Source organism: Poeciliopsis prolifica, unplaced genomic scaffold (assembly GCF_027474105.1).
Source record: "Poeciliopsis prolifica strain line A6 unplaced genomic scaffold, Auburn_PproV2 SCAFFOLD013, whole genome shotgun sequence".
NCBI lineage: Eukaryota > Metazoa > Chordata > Actinopteri > Cyprinodontiformes > Poeciliidae > Poeciliopsis > Poeciliopsis prolifica.
In genome coordinates, this window is record NW_026562388.1 from 6,699,944 (window position 1) to 6,723,056 (window position 23,113).

Below are 23,113 nucleotides of genomic sequence, written 5' to 3' on the forward strand. Positions count from 1 at the left end.
CTAATCCTTCCTTCTAGCATTAACCTTTTGAAATGCTGCATTCTACAAACAATCTATGAATGTTTTTTTTTTGTTTTTTTTTTATTATTTATTTTGCAATTGTTAATTTATGTAAATAGTAACAACATTTCCATTATTTTATGAGAACACATATTTTATTGCTCCCAATTTCAAGGAAAAGCTTATTCTAAAAGGTTAGAAAGCTATGGCAGCAGGGGGCGCTGTTATTTCTTTGACAAAGCTTTGAAAGTATGAGGAGCAGATCTGCACCTCCTCCTGTGCTAAGGACTGTAGAAATAACTTCTGGCTGCTCGAGTGTTTGAAGAAGTCACAACTGGAAAAAGACAGAGTGAGAAACAGCTGAGCATCTAAAGGAAAAAAAGATAATTAAGACTGTGGGCCGTATTTGACTAACACAGAGCCAAAAACCCTGACTGGATTTTCACCTTCAAAGCCAGATGCATCACTTTGAAGAGCTGAAATTGTACTCTACTATCCGGATTCTGACCTCCATCCAAAAATCCCCCCGCCTTTCCCGCCCAGAACCAGACCGTTTTCCGTAAGCTTATTAAGGCTTTAATTGACAACTCCTGCCCTTCAAAGCAGAAAGTTGCTGGTTGAGTTTCTAATGAGAGCCAAAATTAAAGCGTCTCCCCTCAGTAGGAGAGGGCATGTGTTTTTCATGACTAAGGAACTCACTAAAACATGACATAAACACCTTTAAAAAATAAATCAAAACTCTTCCACATTCGGTTGGCTTCAGCTCTGACATTAAAGCTGCTTTAGGTGTCATTGCTCACAAAGAGGCTGAGAATTTGTTTTCAACTAACACACTGTGGTGCAGGCGATGACTAACCAGTTGTGGGAATGGATCCGACTTGGCTCAACAAATCTCACCACATATCAGGATGATGCAACGCTGACATTTTCAATAGCAGCAGTTATACAAGACTATCTGCACTCTTTAAATCTTTGCAAACCGATTTACAGTTAACATCCACAGCATCTTAGATCAGCGAATTTGCTTTAGATGTGGGAGAGATCGCAATTTCGAAAAACCTTTAAGATTTTGAGTATGCTTGCTCTAAAGATTGTCACGCAAACACTGTCAAGCTGTTCATGTTTTCTGTAACATCTTTAGGAAAAACACTGAAAAACAGCAACGCGGTCTAACTTTAGACCACTTCCTCTATTTCTGTGACGGAGTCAACTTAAAAAACTGTGATGGAAAACCCCCTTCAGTCTCTATGCCATATTTTCCACAGGCATGCATGTCAAAATATAATCCCTGTAGGGAAAAGGGGGGTTGTGGTGGGTGTTAATAAAATTTAGAGATCTGCAGCTCTACTTCTGTTCCCAGTGCTGGTAGCAAATTTATAGTTTCAGATTCTTTCTTGCAAAGAACTCATTTACAATCCAGAACTAATGCTACAGGGTGATTTAAACCAGCAACATCCGCACCATTAATTGCTTCAAAATCTTGTCTCCGGCTAACTTTGTAAGCAATAACAGGCCCATTTTACTAGGACACAAACTACAGGACATGTCATCTACACCCCAGTAACAGTCCAGGTCAAACTTCAACAATATGCTGCAACAAGAAAAGGCCTAAAGAACCACCTTAAGACGATACAAGAAAGCCCCACTTTGACAGATGGAAAGTACTGTCCATCCAGCAATGTGCGACTCATGTTAAAATCTAATTTCAAATTGTATTAAATCAATCTCTTTCCTCAAAATTCTATAAACAAAAATCCCATTGTGACAATTGAGTCTTTGTCAAATGTTAAAGATAAAATAGAAAGGACAAAAAAAATCACATTTATGTAAGTATTCAGAGTCTTTACCATGTCATTTAACACTAAGGTGTTCACAGCTCATTCTTGAGACGTAAGTGGGGTCCACCTATGGAAAATTCAATTGGATGGACTTGATTTGGAAAGGTACATGCTTGTCTTCAGGCCATGTCAGACCACAAATATCAAGTGTGAAATCAAAGGAATTGTTTGGAGACCTCCAAAGCAGGAATGTCTTTAGGCACAATTCTGGGAAGAATATTGAAATATTATTGTCACCAGTACTCCAGTTTGGAGGACATCAGGAACTGCTGGTGGTGGCAGGATGATGCTATGGGAATGTTGTGCAGTAGCAGGAAGTGTCAGACTAGTCCAGAGTGTTCTTGACCTCAGTCTGGGTCATTGTCCTGCTCACCACAATCCAGGGTACGTGGCCGGAACCACTCTGTGAAGGTTCTGCAATGGGCAAGCAGAGTTGCTTGCCCATCCAGAGTTGATCTGACTGGTCAGACATCTCTCATCCAACCAGGTGGAGATTGAGAAGAAACCGCAAAGAACGGGCCAAACTGCCTAAAGACAGGCAAGTTAAGCTTGTGCCATCATATTAAAAAGACTTGAGGCTGTAATCGTTACCAATGGTGGACCAAAAAAGTAATAAGTAAATGTTATGGACATTTACATAAATGTGATTTCTTGAGTTCCCATTTTTAATAACATTTGCAAAGGACTCAAAAATGTTTTTGACTTTGTCATATTGAGTATGAGTATAATGTTTAGTTAGGAAATTACTTTAATAACATTTGGAATAAGGCAGAGGCATACAAAAATGTGCAAACAGGGAAGCCCTCAACAAAGTGACAACACATTTAGAGCAAAACGTCTTTCAATAATGAAAATGTAACTGGCTCTATATTAATATTTGTATAATTGATAATCACACAACGCAGAAGTCCACAGCAAACACTTGAAATCTGATCGCAAATAAAACCCTAATATTATTATTACTTTTTTTTTTTCTTCAACAAAATTTAATTAATATAAACTGTTATGGTTCCCAATGACCATTCCATTTAAGGTTTTTTGTTACCATTGGATAATGAAATGTATTCAATTTAAGTTGGATTTTTATTTTTTTTTAGTTTGAGATTATGCTGTTGATATAACATTGCATGTGAGGATTTCTTCACAATTTTACTGTTATAAAAGAATCCTAAACCCGATGACAAAATGCATTGTCAGATTTTATTCACAAACCGAGAAGCATCACACAGGAGCGAGCTGAAAATGCTGAGAACTCATTACATTTTTCAAATTCATTTCCTTATATGGTAAATGGAATCTGGCCTGTTTCCTCCTGGGCCAACCAGTGGAAGTTATTGAGTGTTCTGAGATTTTATACTCTATCTGTGATTTGTCATCAAACATAATGCTTTTTAATGTGATATTAGGCAACAGGAAAGAAAGTATGTAAATGGACTCACCTCACCAAGTCAGTCATGCAGGAGCCGACCACAACAACATCAAAAGCCCTGTCGCTCATGATCTGAAGAACAGAAGAAACATTACCTCAGTTATATTTCAAAGATCTGATCACATGTTCATCATATTGGAGATTATTGATTGCTTGGGCAAACATAAAAGACACCATTAGACTAAAATGCAGTGGGAGCATCTCAAGGAAAATATGTAAACTAGTTTCTCCGGGGCCATAAAACTCGCCCCATTTATCTCCCACATTAGCATGAGCTTGACTGAAACAAGGAAGAAGGTAAAAATAGAGCATTCATCACAGAGCTGAGTTGGACATATCCCAGCCTTACCGGCGGTATTGGAGGGAGGGTGGGGGCGGAGGGTTGGGGAGGGGGCATTTTAATGCTATGTCCCGTGAATGCAACACAGCCCAAGCAAAGTCTGTAATTAATTCAATCCCCTGCTTGTATTGGAGCTAATGCCGGCGTGTTAATCTCCTTAAATCTCTTCCTATAGGCAGAGGGAGACTTGGAAAGCTTGGCCGCTGGCTGTAGGATGGCTCGATTCTGTCTCCCACATCTCACAACACATTGTCTTCTCTCTGCAGGAAGTAAACTTAGAACCCCCTCAATGAAAACCATTATTATGATGAGAGCCATATAGTCTGACCTTATGAAGGATGATAGCACTCTGTACAACTCCCCCATGCTTTCTCAAATTGAGTAATTTCACTTAAAATCCTTTGCAAGATAAAATCTGACTGTATAACGAGAAACTCCTTGTGCCTCTAAACTGGTGTGTCAAACTCATTTTCATTTTGGGCCAAATCAAGATCATGAAGGCTCTTAAAGGGCCGGTTGTGCCAGAATGTGTTGATAAAACCTGTTCAGACTACATGGCTCTCATTATTAACAATGAATTTCAAGAATTCATTGTTAATATGTCAATGAATTCTTAAATTTACATAATATTATTGAAGATCTTTTCAGTCCCTTCAGTAATTAATAATAAATGCGACTGTTTATTTACTCGCTGTATAAATCATGGACTATAATCATACATCAACTAAATTCTCAAGAAATTGGAGGGATTGATTGATATAAATTGGCAGTAAACAGATAAAAAACTACATTGATATGATTGATAATATATTTAATCACACTTAGTGTTTAGTCTAGTCTGTGGAGGGTCACATAAAAAGCTACGGCGGGCTGGATTTGGCCCCCGGGCCTTGAGTTTGACACATGTGCTCTAAAGGAATCCCAACATTAATATGTGCATGATAACCAGTCTCAAATGCCCTGCATGGGGATTTTTTTTGTTTTTCTTTTCATGAATACTTTCAGATTGAGCCTGAATCACCAGTGTGAAGGCAGACTTTCCCAGCCATGAATCAGCCATAATATCCAAGCAGACATAACTGATAATGCTGTCTGCACCAGCATCTGAGTTCATTTTTTTATGTTATTTCAGAAATTGCTTTGAGTTTGCCTGTATAGGTAACAATTTTCTTACACACCTGTTGCAGCCGGTATAAAAACAATCAAAAAGCAAAGACTAAATATTCACCCATGCTGCAGGTTGACATTTCAGATACATTTTTATTCATAACAAAATAAGTATTTAGGATGTGGATATGTTTTGATATGGTGTAAACCCAGACAGCAAAGAATGTTTGACCCACAAAAACTCTTTTCCTCATCTGGCTTCAAATGAAACCACTGTTGACCTTTGTGCCACACCTGGTCTGTACAACACGTGCCATGACACTAGTCGGGCCTGGCTGCAGGCGTATGAGTCATGTCGGGCTCTCACGGCACAAGTTAAGCCCCTGTTTGCAATCTTTGTTCCAGATCTGGCTACATAACACAGCTTTGAATTGGAGCATATTTATTTCAGTGCTTAATATAAGATAAAAAAATAAATACATTCGTATATGTATATATGCATTTTTACAATAAACCATCATCATGCAAGATACGTATTAGCACTATTGCTAATGTTTTATGAAACTCATTTATGCTTCGAAAAATACCTTTTAGTTTTGTAGCATAAAGAGCAGGATCTTTGGCCATTCCTCTACACTAGTGGTATCAAACTCCAGTCCTGAAGGGCCAATGTCCTGCAACTGTTAGATGAGCCTCTGCTGCACCACACCTGAATAGAATAATTAGGCCATTAGCAAGGCTCTGAAGATCTTATCTACACAAGGAGGAGGTAATTAAGCCATTTCATTCCAGCATTTTGTACCTGTGGCACATCTAAAAACTGCAGGAGACCGGACCTCGAGGACTGGACTTTGACAACTGTGCTCTACACAATCTCTCTAAATCATGCATTCTCACATGGATTGCAGACCTAACATGATCACACATCCTCTGCTATGTTTGAAGGTGGCCAAGAGCTACTCACCTTGATTGTTTCAAATGGCTGTTATGGAGACTTGCTAAGCATAAAATGCCACTCTTTGCTGCAGTTCTGAATGAGAGCTTTTATGATAGGTTTTATTTATATATCTTTCTTACCATACTGTTCATTATATGTGGAGGACAAATAAGATTGGTGCCAAGCCATCCTTGTCTGCCACTTTTTCACTTCATCTTTATTATTATTGTTTTTATTCATTATCCGCTTTTTATTTTCACTCCTGATGATTCATTCTAACTAATGAAGACAAAGTGACATCTTCCTTACTTCAATGACATGTTCTTTTGCCTTTCCTGTTTTGAAGAGTGGATCAGAGAAATTGGAAGCCCAGGGAAGCAGGGAATCATGGATTCCAAATTAGTGAAGGTTCAAAGACACTGAAAAACTTCAAATAATGTAGAATAAATTTAAGTTTTCGGTTTAGGACATGTTGCCATCAAAGAATCCTGTACACATGCAAGTTGTACACAACAAATACTTTTCAGTGGTTATTTGTTTGTTTCTTTATTTTTGGTTTATTACAAATATAGACCCCATAAAATGACTATGTTCTTCTGACAGTAGAAAGAGCAATATTTCTTTTCCAATTAAATAATTTTATTTAATAACTTGGATCAGCTTTCCGGTGATGTATAAGAATTTTTTCTATGCTGATGCACTTTTATATGACTTTCCCATAAAATCCTAATGCCCATTAAAAACAGCAGCAAATAACTGCATGGCATGAGAACAGTTAATTTACACAACTAACTAATATTTATTGCTGTCCAAGCAGTTCTTTGCAGAGCAAATATTGTAATAACAGTAATTATGCAATTTATCATACACTCCTAATTGCGATGACATCAGTTACAATACATTATTTTTTCTGACTCCTCTCATGGCATGTGACCTGATGCATTTGATCTTACAACCGTCTTGCACTAAAAGCTACAGAAGAGCATATGAATGTGTCTAGCTGTACATTATAGAGTGTACGGTATTTTTGAATGAAATAACTAGAGATTGCAGTGATAAAAAGTTCTGTATAGATATTTAGAATCCACAAGCCTGTGCAGGTTAAAACAGCAAGACAGTGACTGAACTCTGCATGTTTGGAGCGTTTCAAAAAGAACTACACCGAAATCTGAAAGGTTAGACAACCCTTCTTAATTTGAGGGCTTCTAACATAAACTACAATGTACAGGGAACGACTCTTTATACGAAATTTGATATCAAATTTACCTTCTAATGTAATAAACTCCTGTAGAAGAAACATCTGAAAACGGGCAAAGTACATTATGACAGCTGTGTGGTGAAGCTACTGCCGTTTCATTTCTGGTCATTGTATCGTCAAACATGAAAGGTTTTATTTTTGTTTTACTCGTTTAAATTAATTTATAGTGAAATATACAACATAATCAGATATAATATGTAATTATTTGTTTCTAATTTTAAAAACAATATTCTTATTATGTCAGGCATAGCAACAGACAGCTATTAAAGGACCATCACCAGGACCCAAACATAGCATCCCGGAAAGTTTCAAAGTATGAAGTAAACATTGGCGTTAACGCTCAAAATATAGACATTCGTTTCTTTGAGGTACTGTAACATTCATCGTTATATATTTTTAAATAGGTAGTGAAAAGCAAGGCGCACTTTAAGTCTGCTGAACGCTTAGTTTTATGTTAATATGGCGAGGTGAAGCGGTTAGCCATGTAAGCTAAAGATGTTCATTCTTGTAAATAACACTTGTAAATATTTTGATTCCAATCTAAACCTATGAAGGTTATTGAATTTTCTTCTGACAGGTTAACATGTTTGTAAAGAAAATGTTTACAAATAATTAAGTAAAAAATTTAAACCCGTGCTTTTTCCTCACCCAAAAACTCCCAAATGTAAAAAAAAAAAAACCCTGCAGTGAAGTTAAACTGATTAACATACATCTAAATTCATTAGAAACTTGAAAATGTTAATGACTTTGTTATAATTTTTCATATTTCTATTGTTTAACGAATGACAGATAAAATCGCAAGTTTCAAACATTATCTTTGCAATATATTTCCCTGGTGTTCTTTTAACCTCTGTCATTCATCCTTGTGCTTTTGCTTGAAGGTTATCACAATGTTTGACCACAAAGAGCGTTTTGCATCAAAAATTTCAATGAGCTAGTTCTCTGGCTTCACAACACTTGGACTTATTTTGATTGAAGTTGGACATTCACATCAGTGTTGAATGCTGCAGCCTTTCTCCAGGACTGTCATGCATTTAATTTAGCTCAATCGGTCTTCTCATAAACAGCTTTCTCCTTAAGAAATAGCATGATGCTTCTATTGTGGTTGTTCTTTTGAGGACAGCGTGTTCAGGAAGTCAGTTTTCCGCCACACATGTTTTGCATGTGGATTAAAAACATTTATTTACAGTTCTTGGTACTTTAACAACTATTGTCATTATCTTTTTCAGTTTTGTGGCTCTTTTTTTGAAGTAAATCTGTACAGGTGGTTAACTGATGATTGGTACGTTTTTCTGCAGACTCCTGATCATTGATACAATGAACAACATGTCGCCTGAGGTTGCACTGCACCGGATCTCACCTGAGCTGCGGCCTTTGCTATGCAGTGTGGTGAGGAACGGCCGTGTGGGGCTGGACTCCACAAACTGCCTCCGGGTCACGGACCTCAAAACAGGGTAAGACTGAGTCTGTCACAGTTTACGGATCTATGATCCAGCATCCGACAGTTTCGTCTTAAATTCTTCAAAAAACAACAACCTCGACTTAACAGGGGAAATTATGGTTTCCAAATTTTTAGTAAATGCAAATTGTTTAGATTTTTGTGTGTACCGTGGTGTTTCAGTTAACTTTTCTATGTTGTTTATTTAACTTTAACATCCAGATGCACATCTCTAACTCCTGGTCCATGCTGTGATCGCTTCAAACTCCACATTCCCTACGCTGGAGAAACCCTTAAATGTAAGTTGGCATCTTTACTCATTTTTTTTTTTAGTCTCAGCTTAGATTTCCAAAACATTTTTGTAACATATTCTTCTTGTCTTTCCTTTCTTTCACTTTTAGTTTAGCTTCAAACGTTATTGTCTCTGTATTTTATTACATAACGGAATAAATAAATTTATGAAATTACCCAAATTTTACATTACATCAAATAACTGAAATGTATTTTATCAGGATTTGAACGATAGGCTACTAGAAATAGTAGTTGCAAATTTGTGAAATGGAAGGAAAATTAAACTTATTTAGGATGTATAACAAATAAAAATTTCCTGTAAGATAGCAACTTAAATAATAATCAATAAATAGATATTATTAAATATTTCAAGCTGAATTTAAATGAATCTCTACAAGAACAAAGTCATTCTCTCAGAGGTTTCTTTGAAGACTTTGTGAACATAAAACACAAATCAGACGGCCATCTATGGAGACATATGTAAGCGAAGCAGCCGAGAGGTTCATGAAAACTCTGGAGGAGCTGTACTGATTTACAGCTCAGATTGGAAGGCAAGTTTTAGTCAGGCACTGTTACAATTTTACTTTCATGGATGAAGAAAAGAAAAGCTTTTGTTAGAATAAATGCTAATGAGATCTTGTATCTATAGCAGGAGTGCTGGTCAGACGAAACCACATTAAAATGTATGGCCAATATGCAAACAATTTGTGCTAAATGGTGGTGGCAGCATCATGGTGTGGGGACTTTTTTTTTCAGCAGGGACAAGGAAGCTGGTCATACCTGAGGAGACACTAGATGAACATTTTTACTGAAAAAAATCATTAATTTGCATTGGGTTTTGATTTTGAGATTCTGAAGGGACTGAATAAAAATCTGCACTACTTTTCATGTCTGTTTCCATGACACAAAATAGAGAATCGTTTGTCTTTTTTGTTCCACTTTACACGCAGTTCTGTTGGTATATCACATAAAATATATTTAAAAAACATGTTCAAGTTTATGGTAGTAATGTGACACAATGTGAAACCATTAAAGGGATATAAATACTGACATGCCATTTTTTTCATGAACATATTTCTTCTGTATCAAGTCTCAAATTGGCAGGAAGTTTGGGTGAGCCGAGCCTCTTTAAGGGCTTCAAATTAGGCTTTTTTGATATTCGACATGTAGCTATATATTTTTATTTAAACACCAGGAGAGCAACATAAATTTAAGGGTAATCACTTGCAGTCTAATCATGCTGATTGCACAGCATGGTGCATTTTGATTCCACTTTTTACTTTGATTTGTCAGCTCTTTTTCTCTCTGAAATCTGAACGCTTGTCTGTTGATTTCCACTGGAGCTTAGGCTAATTGATTTATTGTGTAAAGCAACAGGTCATTCAAAAAAGAATGTAATGAAATAATTTCAGTTGTGTCAGACTGGTTTTGATTAGTTCGATGGGACGTCGGAACTGGCCGGCTTAAAGAACTGCAGATTGAAGACTAAACAGCATAAAATCCTTTACTGAAATCAAGTAAAATCAGACAAATAATTTGCATATTAATGAATGAAACAATAGGAGTTTCCTGTTGTTTGTGTCTCTTTGCTTTTACTGGAAGGGTCGCTGACTTCTCCATCAAGTGTCCATATCTAAGACTTTCCTCTGAGAGCAAGCCTCATGGAGAACATTTCAACCTGCTGTCACTGGAATTATGACTCACAGGATGCCAGATCTTTGTTCTCACACATCTAACATCGTTGGCGATTAGTGTTTTGCTTCTTGAATTAGAACATTTCACAGAATAAAGTTTCAGTTTAGCTTGTACCAACGCATGTTTACGCCATCAATATTACTCTTTGATGTCTTATTTAGTGGGGCCTCTAACCCATTACCTCACATACTCCATATATTCATTACATACTATAAGACGGAACTATGAGTCAGAGTGGTATGGGAGGTTTTTGTGGCTGATCTGATATAGATAAGCTCTGTAAACAGATGCCCACACCTTTCCGTTTCTTTCAGAGTGAAAACGGAAGCATCTAAATTTCACAGGTTCAGGACAGGAGTTTTTCATTGTAGATCCTTTTGTATGCAAAGGAACAAAGGAAAGTTGTGTCAGAAATGAAGGTGGAAGGCTTTGCTTAACTTTCACAAAATGTGGCCTAGACTGAAATGACTGTGACCTGTGGCAGGAAGTAGTGGCTATGCTTGAGGAATCTGAACATGATGTACAAAACCCCTTGAAAATTATGATACTAAGAAAAACGTTGTTTGTTACTATATCTCTGATTGGGATCTGTTTGACATTGTCTACTTGTTTCAAATTTATAGAGCTCTGTTACTCTTTGCTCAGGATGTGTGTGAGATCAAAGGTCTTGACTCATCATTTTGCACGTCTTTGCAATGTTTTTTATTTTTACCTATGTACGGACTTTTGGTAGTAGCTTAGCAGTTAGTGTACACAGGCTTTGAAGTAAAAAAAAAAAAAAAAAAAAAGCGCTGACCCCCAGCTTAAACATGGCATTATAATGATTCACATTAAAGATAGCTAGGATAAGAACAGCATCTTTTAAACAACTTTTGTTATTTTATTTCAAATGGAAAACATTTAAATTATTATTCTTATTTATTTTGAAGGTTTTTTTTTTGTGGAAATGCTGAACTTTGCTCAAGGTCACCATAACGTGAAAGCTCATACAAGACCATGTCTTGTAGAAATTCCTAAAGTTGAGAAACAATTACAAGAATGCCATCTTTTCTGTTCTGCTGTTGAACACATCTTCACTATTGCTTGTTACTTGGCTGAAAACAAAGTGTGTTTATATCTCTGACAGAAAAAAAAGGCATGCTTTTCTCTCAGGCATCTTCTTTGTAGTCTGTTTAAACAAAGCAGCATATAAAGGCCTGAGTTATAACCTGTAAAGTTTGCACTTATAGACCTCCATTTCCCCTCTGGAGATGAGCCAGGAGTTTTCTCAAAGGCTGCCAGGAGTTTGTTACAGATTTTAAACACATCCCCTTGTTTCCTCGTTTGACTCTGCCCACTGGAAAAAAACGCTTCCACATGTTGACGCTTATCAGGCGTTTGCTGGAAGAACAAAAAAGCAGAAGAGGAGCGTCTTGCAGCACGTAAATAGAATTGTGTAACATAATGTTAGAACACTGCGAACCAACCCAAGGAGAGTGTACTCGTGGTTATGTGGTGGTTTTCTTTCCAGAGCAGCAGCTGTCTTCAGACTGTGGTTTTATTGTTAGATTGATGTTCAGATTGATTGTAGAAGTCCAAGAAACAGTCATTCAAAAGGGAATAATTAGAAGATGTGGTCTAACCTTAATCCTTGTTGACGTCATTGTCAGAAACACATTGTCAAGAACAGTTGTAATTTTGGGGTTTTTAATGAGTACACTAATGAATCAGTATGAAGCTTGGCAAAAGTAAAGTGACTCTTGAACCTATTGACATTTCTACCATGTTCTGACCTGAGTGAATTATCTTCCTCAAGCAGAGGGGTTCAAACATCTCAACCTCTTGTTCTCGTGTGTTGACACAATGGAGCAGATTGTGGTTGTTCTGTATAATAAGTCTGTCGTTGCAAAAGAGAATTCAACAATATTTTTTTTCTGATGTTTCATATTTATTCTGACTCTCACCAGTAGTCATGAAATGTGGTCCATGGTCAAACACAATCAGCTATAATGAGATTCCTCTGTAAGCTGTGGGGTTCTGTGTTCATGAGATAAAGAGCTCCCTGGTCAGGGGCAGCTTGGAGGGAAACTGCAGGCCCACGCAGAAGAACGCCTTCTTACAAAACAATTAGGTTCCCCTCTTAGACCCCCTTTACCTCCTCATCCTGACCAGCAATGAACAGAAATCAGTGGGCGGCGTTGGAACAGACAACTATTTTGTTTGTGTTGTTATTTTAGATTTGTTGCATCACTGAATATTTTCTTAGATTCATGTTTTTCCAGTATGCTGAAAAACTTTTTTAAGGTTTTCAACCAGGATTGGCTTAAGACAGTGAATGCAACATTAGTTGCCCACGTCTTTCATAAATCTGATTGTTGGTTCTTGAAGCCCTGTCTCCGGCTGTAGTCCACATCTTTTGATTACTCCGCCTCACTCTGTAACCCAATTCTTGAATGAACTTTACTTTACAATCCTCTCAAGACTATGTTGCTTGTGCACCTTTCTCTATCACACTTTTCCCTTGGACTTAGCTGTCCTATAATATGCCTTCATGCAATACTCCTATGGCTAACTCTGTTCGCAGGAAGCAACTGGACAACTTCACCACAAGTGTCCACCTTTTGTCATGTGGACCAAAATGTAATATTTTACTTAAATTTTGAAAAAGTCTTATTGTTTATGAATTGGAACTTGTAAATTTAATAAAAATGTTTATTCACAAAGGTCTTATATAAAAAAAAAAGCCATATTTTTTTATGGTGAGTATAAAAGAGAAGCAACCAAATTCAGAAAACCATTCCGAGTGATGTAAATGGCCCTCTAAATGTACCTTCGACACTACAAAATGGCCACATTAAAGGTTTGTTTCAGAAATTATCTTTTACGAGAAAAAAAACATACATGATATATCAATTTTATGAAACACAATTATGTTTGTTTTAACTGTAAGTCATCAAAATTAACAGAAACAAACACTTGCTCTGATTCCTAGATGTAATCTTAGATGATTTGCTGGTTACTCGTTGATTCCTTTTTACTTTTTTTGGTAACATGATATGATGATTTTTGTTGTATTTTATCAACTCGGATACACGTTTGCTCATCGTAGCATTCCTACAGTGAGCCATATTTCAGATGGCTCATAGTTTTTCTTCCTTGTTGACGAATCTTGCAGGACTGATCAGACATTCTCACTTCTCTTCACTTTTTGTTGCCTTTATCTTACATGGAGATTAAACAATGGCCTTAGAGTCCTGTCAAAGTTTTTAAGAGAAAGAGAGATGTTTCATGATAACTTTTTTTTTTCCAAGGATCAAAAAAGACTTTCCCTACAGCTTACAGTTTTGCTTAACCTTTATTTACCTTTTAAGGAGTGGCACTCTTAGAATATCTCCCCTCCCCCACATACACCCATGATTACTCCTCCTCACCTGTAGACTACATGGCTCTGTTTACACAGTCATCAACACAGACGCTCACATTCCTTTTCTTGCCTGACTCTGTTACCTGGTTTGCTGAATAAAGTAATGAATAGTCCAGTTGTTGCATCATGACTTCTTTATTTATGACTTGAATAAATATCAGCCTGTAATTCAAAACTAAAATTAGCATCAATAAGTAAATAACAAATTATTATGTTTGCAAAGATTATAGTAAAGTAAACATTGTTCAAATAATGCCAGAATTTTGCAAACATGCCCTTTTCATCAGATTCTTCCTCTAATAATACAGTAACTATTTTAATTGAAAATATCCTTAAAGGAGATGAAATGCAGCAGAAAGTAGTTATTGTTCATTATTTTTTTCTGTTGTTACAGGGGATATCATTTTCAACGCTCAGTATCCTGAGTTACCTCCAGATTTCATTTTTGGTGAAGATGCAGAGTTTCTACCCGAACCCTCTGAGTTACCTGTGAGTACAATCTTCAAATATTTTCTGACAAAATGTCCACCTTTGACTCCTCAGTTTGGCTTTTGCTTCCTTCAGCATCTACAAACTTTTTTTCTTTTTTAGCGCAATAAACTTTGTTTTGATTTCAGGTCTTCCTTTAAGTTTGTTTCTGCAAAGCTGTGATTCATTGTAATCTTTGTTGCTAGAAAGAGAGCACAGATTACTAATACAAGTTCAACACAAATTTATGTCTTAATCACTTCTCATGCTGATGTTAATGGATGCCTTCCAGGAAACGTACTTGATATTCTTGGTATTTGTGTCATCTTTATTTTTCATATCTCTTTTCTGAAATTTTTCTCAAAGAATCTGTTTTTTTGTTTTGTTTTTTTTTTTTTTATCAGAAAATGTCACTTGAAGCAATTTAAGCACATGCAGGAATTAACAGAGAGACTGTCTGAGTCGATCTTTATTAACCAGTTGGCTTTTAAGACCATATAATTATATATGTAGCACACCTCTGTATTTAGTCCTGGTACAGGTGAGCTGCTTGCAAAACGATAAGTTTGGAGGAAAACTAATGCATCACATCATCCTGAACACTCCATATCAATTGAGACACTTGATGGCAGTGGTCATGCTGCAGGAATGAATTTCTTTTAATCAGAGCTTGAACAGTTAATTGATAGATGGAGCTAAGTACAGGATAATCTTCAAAGTGCTTGTTAGAAGCTGCAACAGACTTGATACTGTGGTGCAGATTCAGAGTGGCAATGGAAAGGTTTACATCCATGGTTCACAAATTATAGTTCACATACCACTGGTAGTACTGGGGCTGCTTTTAGTGGTACCAACATGTTAGCTGAAGCAATCTGTTAAGCGGTGTGTGTTTGAGAAAGATTTCCTAAAACCCCAAAAGATATTTTTACTGCCAGTATCACTAGTTTTATACATCTGGGAAGCATACTAAATTGTTAATTCATGGTTGAAAAGAAACTTTTAACTTTACCACTTGGAATTTTGTCTATAAATTATTTGTGTGGGTTTATTGTTTGCATAAAATCCCATTGAAGTATCGGTATAGTTTCCCACTGTGATGTTTGATTCTGCTGTATCCAAGTCATGTTTATAGGGTTAATATGTTCAGCTTGAATCTACCAAATAACTCTTACTGTGTCTATTACATCTCCAAGCAACACTCTGGTTTTATCTGCCAAGCATAGACTGGAAAACATGCCTGCATTTAATTATAAAAGCTGCTGCATTTTAACTTGTGCTGCTTCAGATCAGCCATATAATTTGAATCTGAATGATTGTAATAAAAGGAATGTGATTTTACAGGCCTATCAGATGCCACAACATTGCACATAGGATTGTAATACTCAAAAACAGGTCTCAACAATTTTAGAGAGATTTCCATAGTGACAAAAATTAGTTGTTTTTTGTGGTTTGTTTTTTACCTGGCTATGATCATAAAACAGGGAATGGCTGTATGGTTCACAGTGCCAACAATGGGAGCATGTATCATCATGTTTTTGCAGAAGTTGCGGTCGTCTTGGTGAAGTAAAGATTAAGCTTGGATTAGGACTTGATGGTAGGAAAAACATGGGATTGTGATATTGCTGTTAAATCCTATGAGTAATACTTGATTTTCCTCAATCCCATGACTGTCTCTCTTTAGCATCTTGCTTACTGAAATCTATATTACACTATATGTGGCCAGCAATGGCAGCCATCAGTTGACCAAATACAGTATATATTTTGCATGGCTTTTAAATTTGAACATCTTGCCAAACTCAAGTGGTTTTGTGAATGCTGCTTTACTTTGTAACCGGAGAAATTATGAGCCTTCAGGAAGTGCTGGAATTGAGAATAAAATTGCTTCTGTTTTATAGAAGCATCTGCACACTGAGTATTGGCTGCACATGGCCTCTCAATATATATCTTAAGAAATGTTTGTTTTGTTCTGGTGTTATGCTTGGAAAACATGTAAGCACCATGTGATTTTAAGAAACTTTTCTAGAAATGGAAAAAGATGTTGGTTTGGGAGAACAGGTTACATCATAAAACCCAACCTTTGTTGCAAAGTTTTTTTTAATAAAGCTTTGAAATACACAAAATGAGTTGTGATTATTTCTGTTTTTTGCATCTTATCTCTGCATTTAAGATGATTAGCATAGTGAGTGACACTTCAAACAATCCCTCTGTATTCCTGGCAGAGTTAGCATATCTATAATTTAACTGAGACTGGCTAAATTCCCAATGCAGTACGTTGTTATGTGTCCAACTTCCAGTTATCTACTGACATCTAACTTCTGTGGCCCAATGAACTTCTAGCATGCTTCTGTAGAAAAACCCTTTTCTTGTTTTTGTATTTTTAAGTACGTCCATTATACTAAACATGGTCAACTTTGAGTCTTGTTCACTCAGTAACTTTCACTAGAAGAGTGTTGGGATCTTCTACAGCTTATTTTTGGTACAATCATTGATTGCAAAAGGTTCAGCTGAAGTGAGTCTTCACTGTTGTTTCTGTAGGAGGCAGTAGACAGTATGTAGCTTTAGCTGTTAATACTTTTCACCTTTTATAGACCCAGTATATTAGCAGGAAGACAATTATGTATTTATTCAGAGGAAATTTGACTTGTGTTTTCTTTGGAGGGTGCTGCCATGCTGTCCAGAGCTATTTTTGCAGCAGACAAACTCGGTGAAGCTAAATTCCCCTGCTTGTGTCAGAGTCTGGGAGAAGACTAGGGCAGAATTGCTCACCGTCTCATAAATCCAGCTGTGCACATAAGGGGAAGTACCTCTGCTGAGCCAGTGCTTGGCAGCCCATCACTTGTTTATTTTCTCACTTATACTCTCGCTGTGTTTCGCACTTCACACTTTTATAATCTTTCTTCTCCTGGATTTTTCTGCCTGAAATCATCCTCCCGCACTCCTCCCCCTCTTTTTTTCCTGCAGATTTTCAGTAAGGACATCCCCTTTTCAGCATGAAAACTTGTGGATTCCAAGCAATTCCTTATCTACTGGGAATTTTTTTAACCAGCAGACCTGACTCACTTTAAAACCAGATAAACTCCAGATCTTTTTGGTTTTTATCAAAATTAAAGCATCGACACTTAAAGATACAGTCTTCTATCGACTGAAGAGTAGTCTACATGAAGAAGGACTCACAGGGAGTGTGTTTGTGGCCTTTGTCATCCAACGGGGGTAAACATTAGGCTAATTTTAGGTCCTCTGTCACTGGCTGCTGGAATTCTTGATGTCTCAGCGAGAACATTGCTCTTGTTTACAGCCAGCCAAGGGTATCATTAGCTCCTCTGTTTAGGCCTGTGTTTTTCCCTGCTGTCACCAGGACTCGACTAGGTTTGTTATCCATGTTTCTGTTTGGACAGAGAAATTCTGTTTGGACAGAGAAATTAGTTGTTGCTTCATGAGAGCCATAACTTTGACACATGACACATAACACATGACACTCTGAAAGGGTAATAAGCTCTTTGAAATTTATTTATTTATTTTATTTCAAAAAGATGGTGGAATATAGTCAGTGCTTATAAGATTTGTAATTTTTTTTTTTTTTTTTTTTTTTTTTTTTTGCTTAGTGCTAGCTGACCATCGTTCTGGTCATTATAACAGTGGGGCTTGTAGTAATTTCTTCCTCTATTATTACTTTTTTTTTTTTTTACACTGAGCACATTATTTGATTTAGTGCAGATGCTTTATCAACATTTATCAAGGTGGGGCAGATTTGCATTTATAGTAATATTTTAATTTGTTAACAGCATATTTTTGTTCTGACTGGAAGTGATATTAACATGTCTGAGCACCCAGCCAGTCTTGACTTAAATCTGATAGGGAATCTGTGGGTGGAGCTAAATATTTAGCTGAGGGCAAGGAAGCCCTGGAGCTTATTACCAAAAATAAATCCATCAGAATACCAGTGGACACATGCAAAAAGCTGGGCAGCAATTATAAGAAGGATTTGATTGCTTTAAAGATTATGTGAGTCATTTATTTAAAATCATTTAGTTTTTTCATTCCCAATAAATATTCCCTTTACATAGTCTTTTTTTAAAATGTATTTATTTATTTTTATCTTTTGAGAAATGTCTCATCTTCTGCGAGAAACCAGTTTTAAATTTGACTTCAACAGAAGTACCAATAATTTGAATCTGAATATAAGGTTCGGAATATGCTCTGATCAATGTTACTTGTTTTTCTTTAGTGGGATATTTAGTCAATTCATATGGGCAAGCTTCTTACTTGATAATAGCTGAATAACATTTCAGACAGCTGTTATGTCCAGCTTAGTTGCCAGTAATTATTACACACTGTTCCTCTTAAGATCATTAATATAAATGGTTTTAATTTATCCAATAAAAATGTCTTCCAACATTTTCAATTTGGATGTTTAAAACTTTGTAGTGCAGCTTTCTGATGATGATGATTAAATAATGAAAACATTTTAATAAAGCAGAACAATATCAGATACCATTAAATCTGCCATAAGATCAATGAATATATTTGCTTTTCTGGTCTTCAACAATGACATTGTTCTAACTTAAACTACTTAGACAGCAAAAAAAAAGCAACACAAAACCAATTAGGGGTCAAAATAGTCCTTTTAAGGCTCAAACTTTAATGCATTGGGGAATAAAAGAGACCTAAATACACCAGCTGCATGATGAGAGGCCACATGTCCCACAAATAAACCGTTTACTGCAGAACGGTTCCATGAGCAAAGGAATAAGACATTTATAGAGGTTGACTGTCAGTTGTTGCACTGCAGAGGCTGACTGGAAGCAGCAGATTGGACTATGGGTAATTGGCCACCATTGCTGCCCACCTCTGAGTTTCTTTTGTATATAGATGGTCACTTTTGTCAGGCCTCACATGCTGCATGGCTTTGATAAGATTTTGTCCCTGGTGAAAGTCATATGCCACCTTACCAGCATTATTCTTTATGTTAGCATCCTGCTTAAGGCTGTATGGCTCCCATATGTCAGGATTAAACTGATTTATTAAATACCCTTGGTGTATTTTTAATCTGAAGCCCAAATCCGCAAAGTTACTGCAAGTTCTTTTTTTATTATTATTATTATTTCCATAAAAAAGCAATAAAAAAGTGTATCTACCCTGAAAGTAATCAATAAATCACATGACAAAAAAGATTCAAAATCGATAAAACTTACAATCCTTTTATATATGTTTGCTGGAGTAGTGCAAGCGTTTTATCAAATGATATACTAAATATGTGTATATATTTTACATCTAGTAGTATTATTATAAAAGTTTACAAAAAATCCAATAAAATTAATTGTTTGGATTTAAGTGAAAAAGACCTTAAAATAAGTCAAGAGTCATTAATGTCAGGCTTAATCTGTTTTACATTTCAGAAAGATATCCTGCATTATTTTGTGGTATGCTATTTAGTAGGGATGGCACCAATCACTGGGCCCGATTTTCTTATGTTGGATGATTGATGATCGACTGATACTTGCAGGGGAAACTGATCCTTTTCACTATTTGCATTTACAGTCACAGAAGTAAATACTGTCCCATTTTACTCTACTGTGAGAGAGTGAAACTGACATACCTGCCTACCAGGTAATGTCTGCATGTGTACCATTAACAATGGGCACCCTTCTTAACACATTTGTCACTATTTACCACAAACAAATCAGTATTGGCCAAAATAATAGTCGGTGGGTCAGACTTTTTAAAGATCAGTCATCAGCCAGAAAACGGCATTAGCTGCACCCGTACTACTTAGTATACAATAAAACTGCAATAAATTAATTTTGATTGAGTCATTAGAGAAAGGCGAGTTTATAAGCTTAAAGAGCTCTGTGGGTAACTTGTAGCCTAATGAAAAGCAGCTGTTAATCTTAAACTGTGTAAGGAAAGAAATGATTGTTGGGGCATCACATTGCTTGTCCCTGAAGCTTGCTACAGACTTTTAACAGGTTAGGGGAAAATGTTGGGGACATACTCTAAAACTGTTACTGTGATTGATGCACACACTTTAATGACTAAGGGTTTGTGCTGTGGATTTTGCCTTTAAACTAAATGATTATCCTGATGTAATGTTCCCATTTATATGTGTGAGGCTGCACTTAAAAAGCTGGTGAGCATCTGTGCTTTTTACATCTTCAGTAGATGTGGTTTTGGTGAGAAACTTGGATAAAAATGCAATGACTCAGTGTTATAACAGAAATTTTTTTTGACCTGCTTCAACTTTTTTTTTTTTTTTCTCATCAGATATTTCCTAAGAACAGTTTATCCCCTTCTGGTTGTCTGTCACATCACACCCGATATCAGCCAGTAGCCTAAGCCAACTTTCTCTCACAACGAAGAGGAGTTGGTTTAACAACATATGTTAACCAAAGCGATGACAGGAAAGAACCAGAACAGCTCTGCCCACGGGTTACAGGGAAAAATGACTAGAGGGAGAAGAAGGAAGTAACAAACAGTCAAGGCAGGGAGGAAAGGTGGAGAGCAATACTACTTTTAATCTACTACGCAGATAATGTTGCATCATGCAGTCCATTGTCAGTAAGTGATGACAGCACTGATGCAATATTCTGTACAAGAATTTGTATAAAGTGCAACTCATTTGATCAAATCTGACTGGAAAACTGTTTGTTGTTGAAGTTTTGCGTTTTGGACACTTGCTACAGCATGTCTTGGTATGGTAATTATGGAGCTTCTCTTCATTTTCTCTTAATTAACAACAAAAACCAGTTTGTGATTGTGAAACACTGGTATGCAATCATGACTTCTCACCACCCAGTCCCTTACTTAATTTGCTGCAAGCTTCCCAAACACACCCACGTGTTTGATGAGTTAGAGGTGATGCAATAAAAACGTAGGACGCATATGTAGCCATAAAAGGCTATCCCAGGCCTTCCGTGGTTTTACATCGTACATGTAAATTAATTGAGTTGTTGTTTTCTGACAGCTATTTGTGTAAAAACGGGACTCCTGCATACAAAACAGGGTGGAGGAATGTTTACACTGAGTATTCCTGCTCAGTGTAAATATAAGTTTAAACACACTGATACCTTTTGTGATCTGAGGAAAGTCCAGTGGTGAATATGTCCTACGCCTGTGTTATGCCTCCAGGTGGATCGGTGACGTACTTTAAAAAGTCAATTAAAACTAAATATTTCAAACTACAAAGTGTAACATGAAAAATGGGTTGGAACCCTGTTTTTTTATATCAGGATAAGTGTGCAAAATGCTTCTGGCATAGGAATAAATTTTACTTTCTCGAAGCTGATTATAAACATTTGTGTCAATCAACTGAAAATGGCATGGTATGGAATTTCAATATAGAAAATGTGTAGGAAGCATGTGTAGGACTCTGGTCAAACACAGAAATATCAAACATCCGACCACCTGTGGAGCAAAATGTCTAAAGGCATAGCTATGTAAAGATTTTTACTTGTCAATCTTTAAAGGATTGCATTCCTCTAGTTTTCTGTCATTTGTGTTAATGAAACTAAATTAAACCAAATGAACTGCAATTCTCACCAAAATATTTTTACTTCTATAATAAGTAAAGAGTTAAGTGTGCAGCACATAAGAGCTTTTATTTCTAACTGCACCATTTTTTTTTTAGATTCTACTCACCCGATCCTACCATTTGTCTGCTCCTCTGTCCCTTTTCTTTGTGTGCAGCATATCATTGCTCTGGTCTAGACTTGCCCAGCGATGCATGCAGGCAGTTAACGTTTTGGGAGTTTCCCAGTGTTTTGCATGCTTCTCAGGCTGCATAAGCTTGCGCCTGATACTCGAGATTAACCCTGATGGCCTCACTACATGACTACAAACGTGTTTCCACTTATCCATCCTGCAATTCTAAACTAGAAAGATGAGAAACAGTCTGGAGATTGAAAACATTATGTATACACAAACTTTTGTCAAATTTTTATTTTTCATCTCCATTAATTTTTTCTTTTTTTGATTAAGAATATGAAGACAAACATGAAACACCACCATCTCTTTGTTGCCCCACCTTCCTTGTGTAGCTATTTTGTTGTTTGTTCCTAATTCAAGAGTGATTGGATGTCATGTAGATTCCATGCAGGATCCAGGCTTAGTATCGGAGTAGTTATTTAGGCAATTAGAACATCATCACCTGATGACAGAGACTGAAAAATGTATCGCAGATTGTGCAGATGTCAGATGAGTTTCAAAATTAATTTCTATTTTGGCTAGACACAGAAAGGTATTATTATTTTGGTAGTTGACTGATCCGTCAAGATTTTTTAACACTTGGTGAGGTTGTTTTTTTTATTTTGTCTTTTCACATTTTATATTTTTACGCCTCAACTGTATCGTATTAGGATAGAAAGTTTAAGATACTTTTATTTCAGACTTGGTCTCAGCTTGTTCTGAAGAAAACCTTGAACTGGATAATTTTTTTACTTTGGTTTCAAAAGTGTTTTTATGTTTGTGAAAAACCAAATAAAAAACTAATTCCAGAGTTTTTTCTTTTATATGTGGATGTGTGTGGGTGTTTTTTTTTTTTGTTTGTTTTTTTGTATTGCTATACCTCAGATCAGCTCAACCCTGAAAAATGCTAAAGATTAAGGCTAAACTGGTTAATTCCACTGTTAACAAATACTCCATGGTTTCACAAATCAAAAACTGTGTTTTAAACAATATTAGAAGAGCACTTACAACTTAGTAGACATCATGCTATATATTAGGTTTAGGTGTGGGTTATTTTATTGTAGGTTTGACTGGTTTGAGTATTTAAAACGTTCAACTTGTTATGCACAGATGTTGAATCAGTGACAGCTCTTTATAATATTTGTGTACTTAAACCCAATGGCAACTTTCATGGTTGTCATTTGCACTGGTGTACTATTGCTCCTAATGCGTTAGCATTCCTAACTGAA

General features: G+C 36.4%; 2 protein-coding genes across 5 annotated transcripts in view; one reads left to right on the forward strand and one right to left on the reverse strand.

Annotated features, from left to right (window-relative positions):
* The window catches only part of rbks (ribokinase), a 35,484-nt gene extending 28,497 nt beyond the window's left edge, over positions 1 to 6,987 (reverse strand). Inside the window, exons 1-3 of one of the 4 annotated variants that reach the window (XM_055038689.1) lie at positions 6,918 to 6,987; positions 5,302 to 5,423; positions 3,278 to 3,339 (exon numbers count right to left, since the gene is read on the reverse strand). In XM_055038689.1, coding sequence (XP_054894664.1) covers positions 3,278 to 3,336 — 59 coding nt within the window. In that variant the 5' untranslated portion in view covers positions 3,337 to 3,339; positions 5,302 to 5,423; positions 6,918 to 6,987. Of the gene's footprint in view, positions 1 to 3,277; positions 3,340 to 5,301; positions 5,424 to 6,917 lie in introns of those variants that run through there. The other 3 variants (XM_055038690.1, XM_055038688.1, XM_055038691.1) reach the window with 3 other exon arrangements.
* Positions 6,988 to 7,186: 199 nt separating this feature from the next.
* The window catches only part of babam2 (BRISC and BRCA1 A complex member 2), a 76,131-nt gene continuing 60,204 nt past the window's right edge, over positions 7,187 to 23,113 (forward strand). The window contains exons 1-4 of the mRNA XM_055038853.1: positions 7,187 to 7,277; positions 8,208 to 8,363; positions 8,570 to 8,646; positions 14,131 to 14,225. Coding sequence (XP_054894828.1) covers positions 8,227 to 8,363; positions 8,570 to 8,646; positions 14,131 to 14,225 — 309 coding nt within the window. The 5' untranslated portion in view covers positions 7,187 to 7,277; positions 8,208 to 8,226. The remainder of the gene's footprint in view (positions 7,278 to 8,207; positions 8,364 to 8,569; positions 8,647 to 14,130; positions 14,226 to 23,113) is intronic.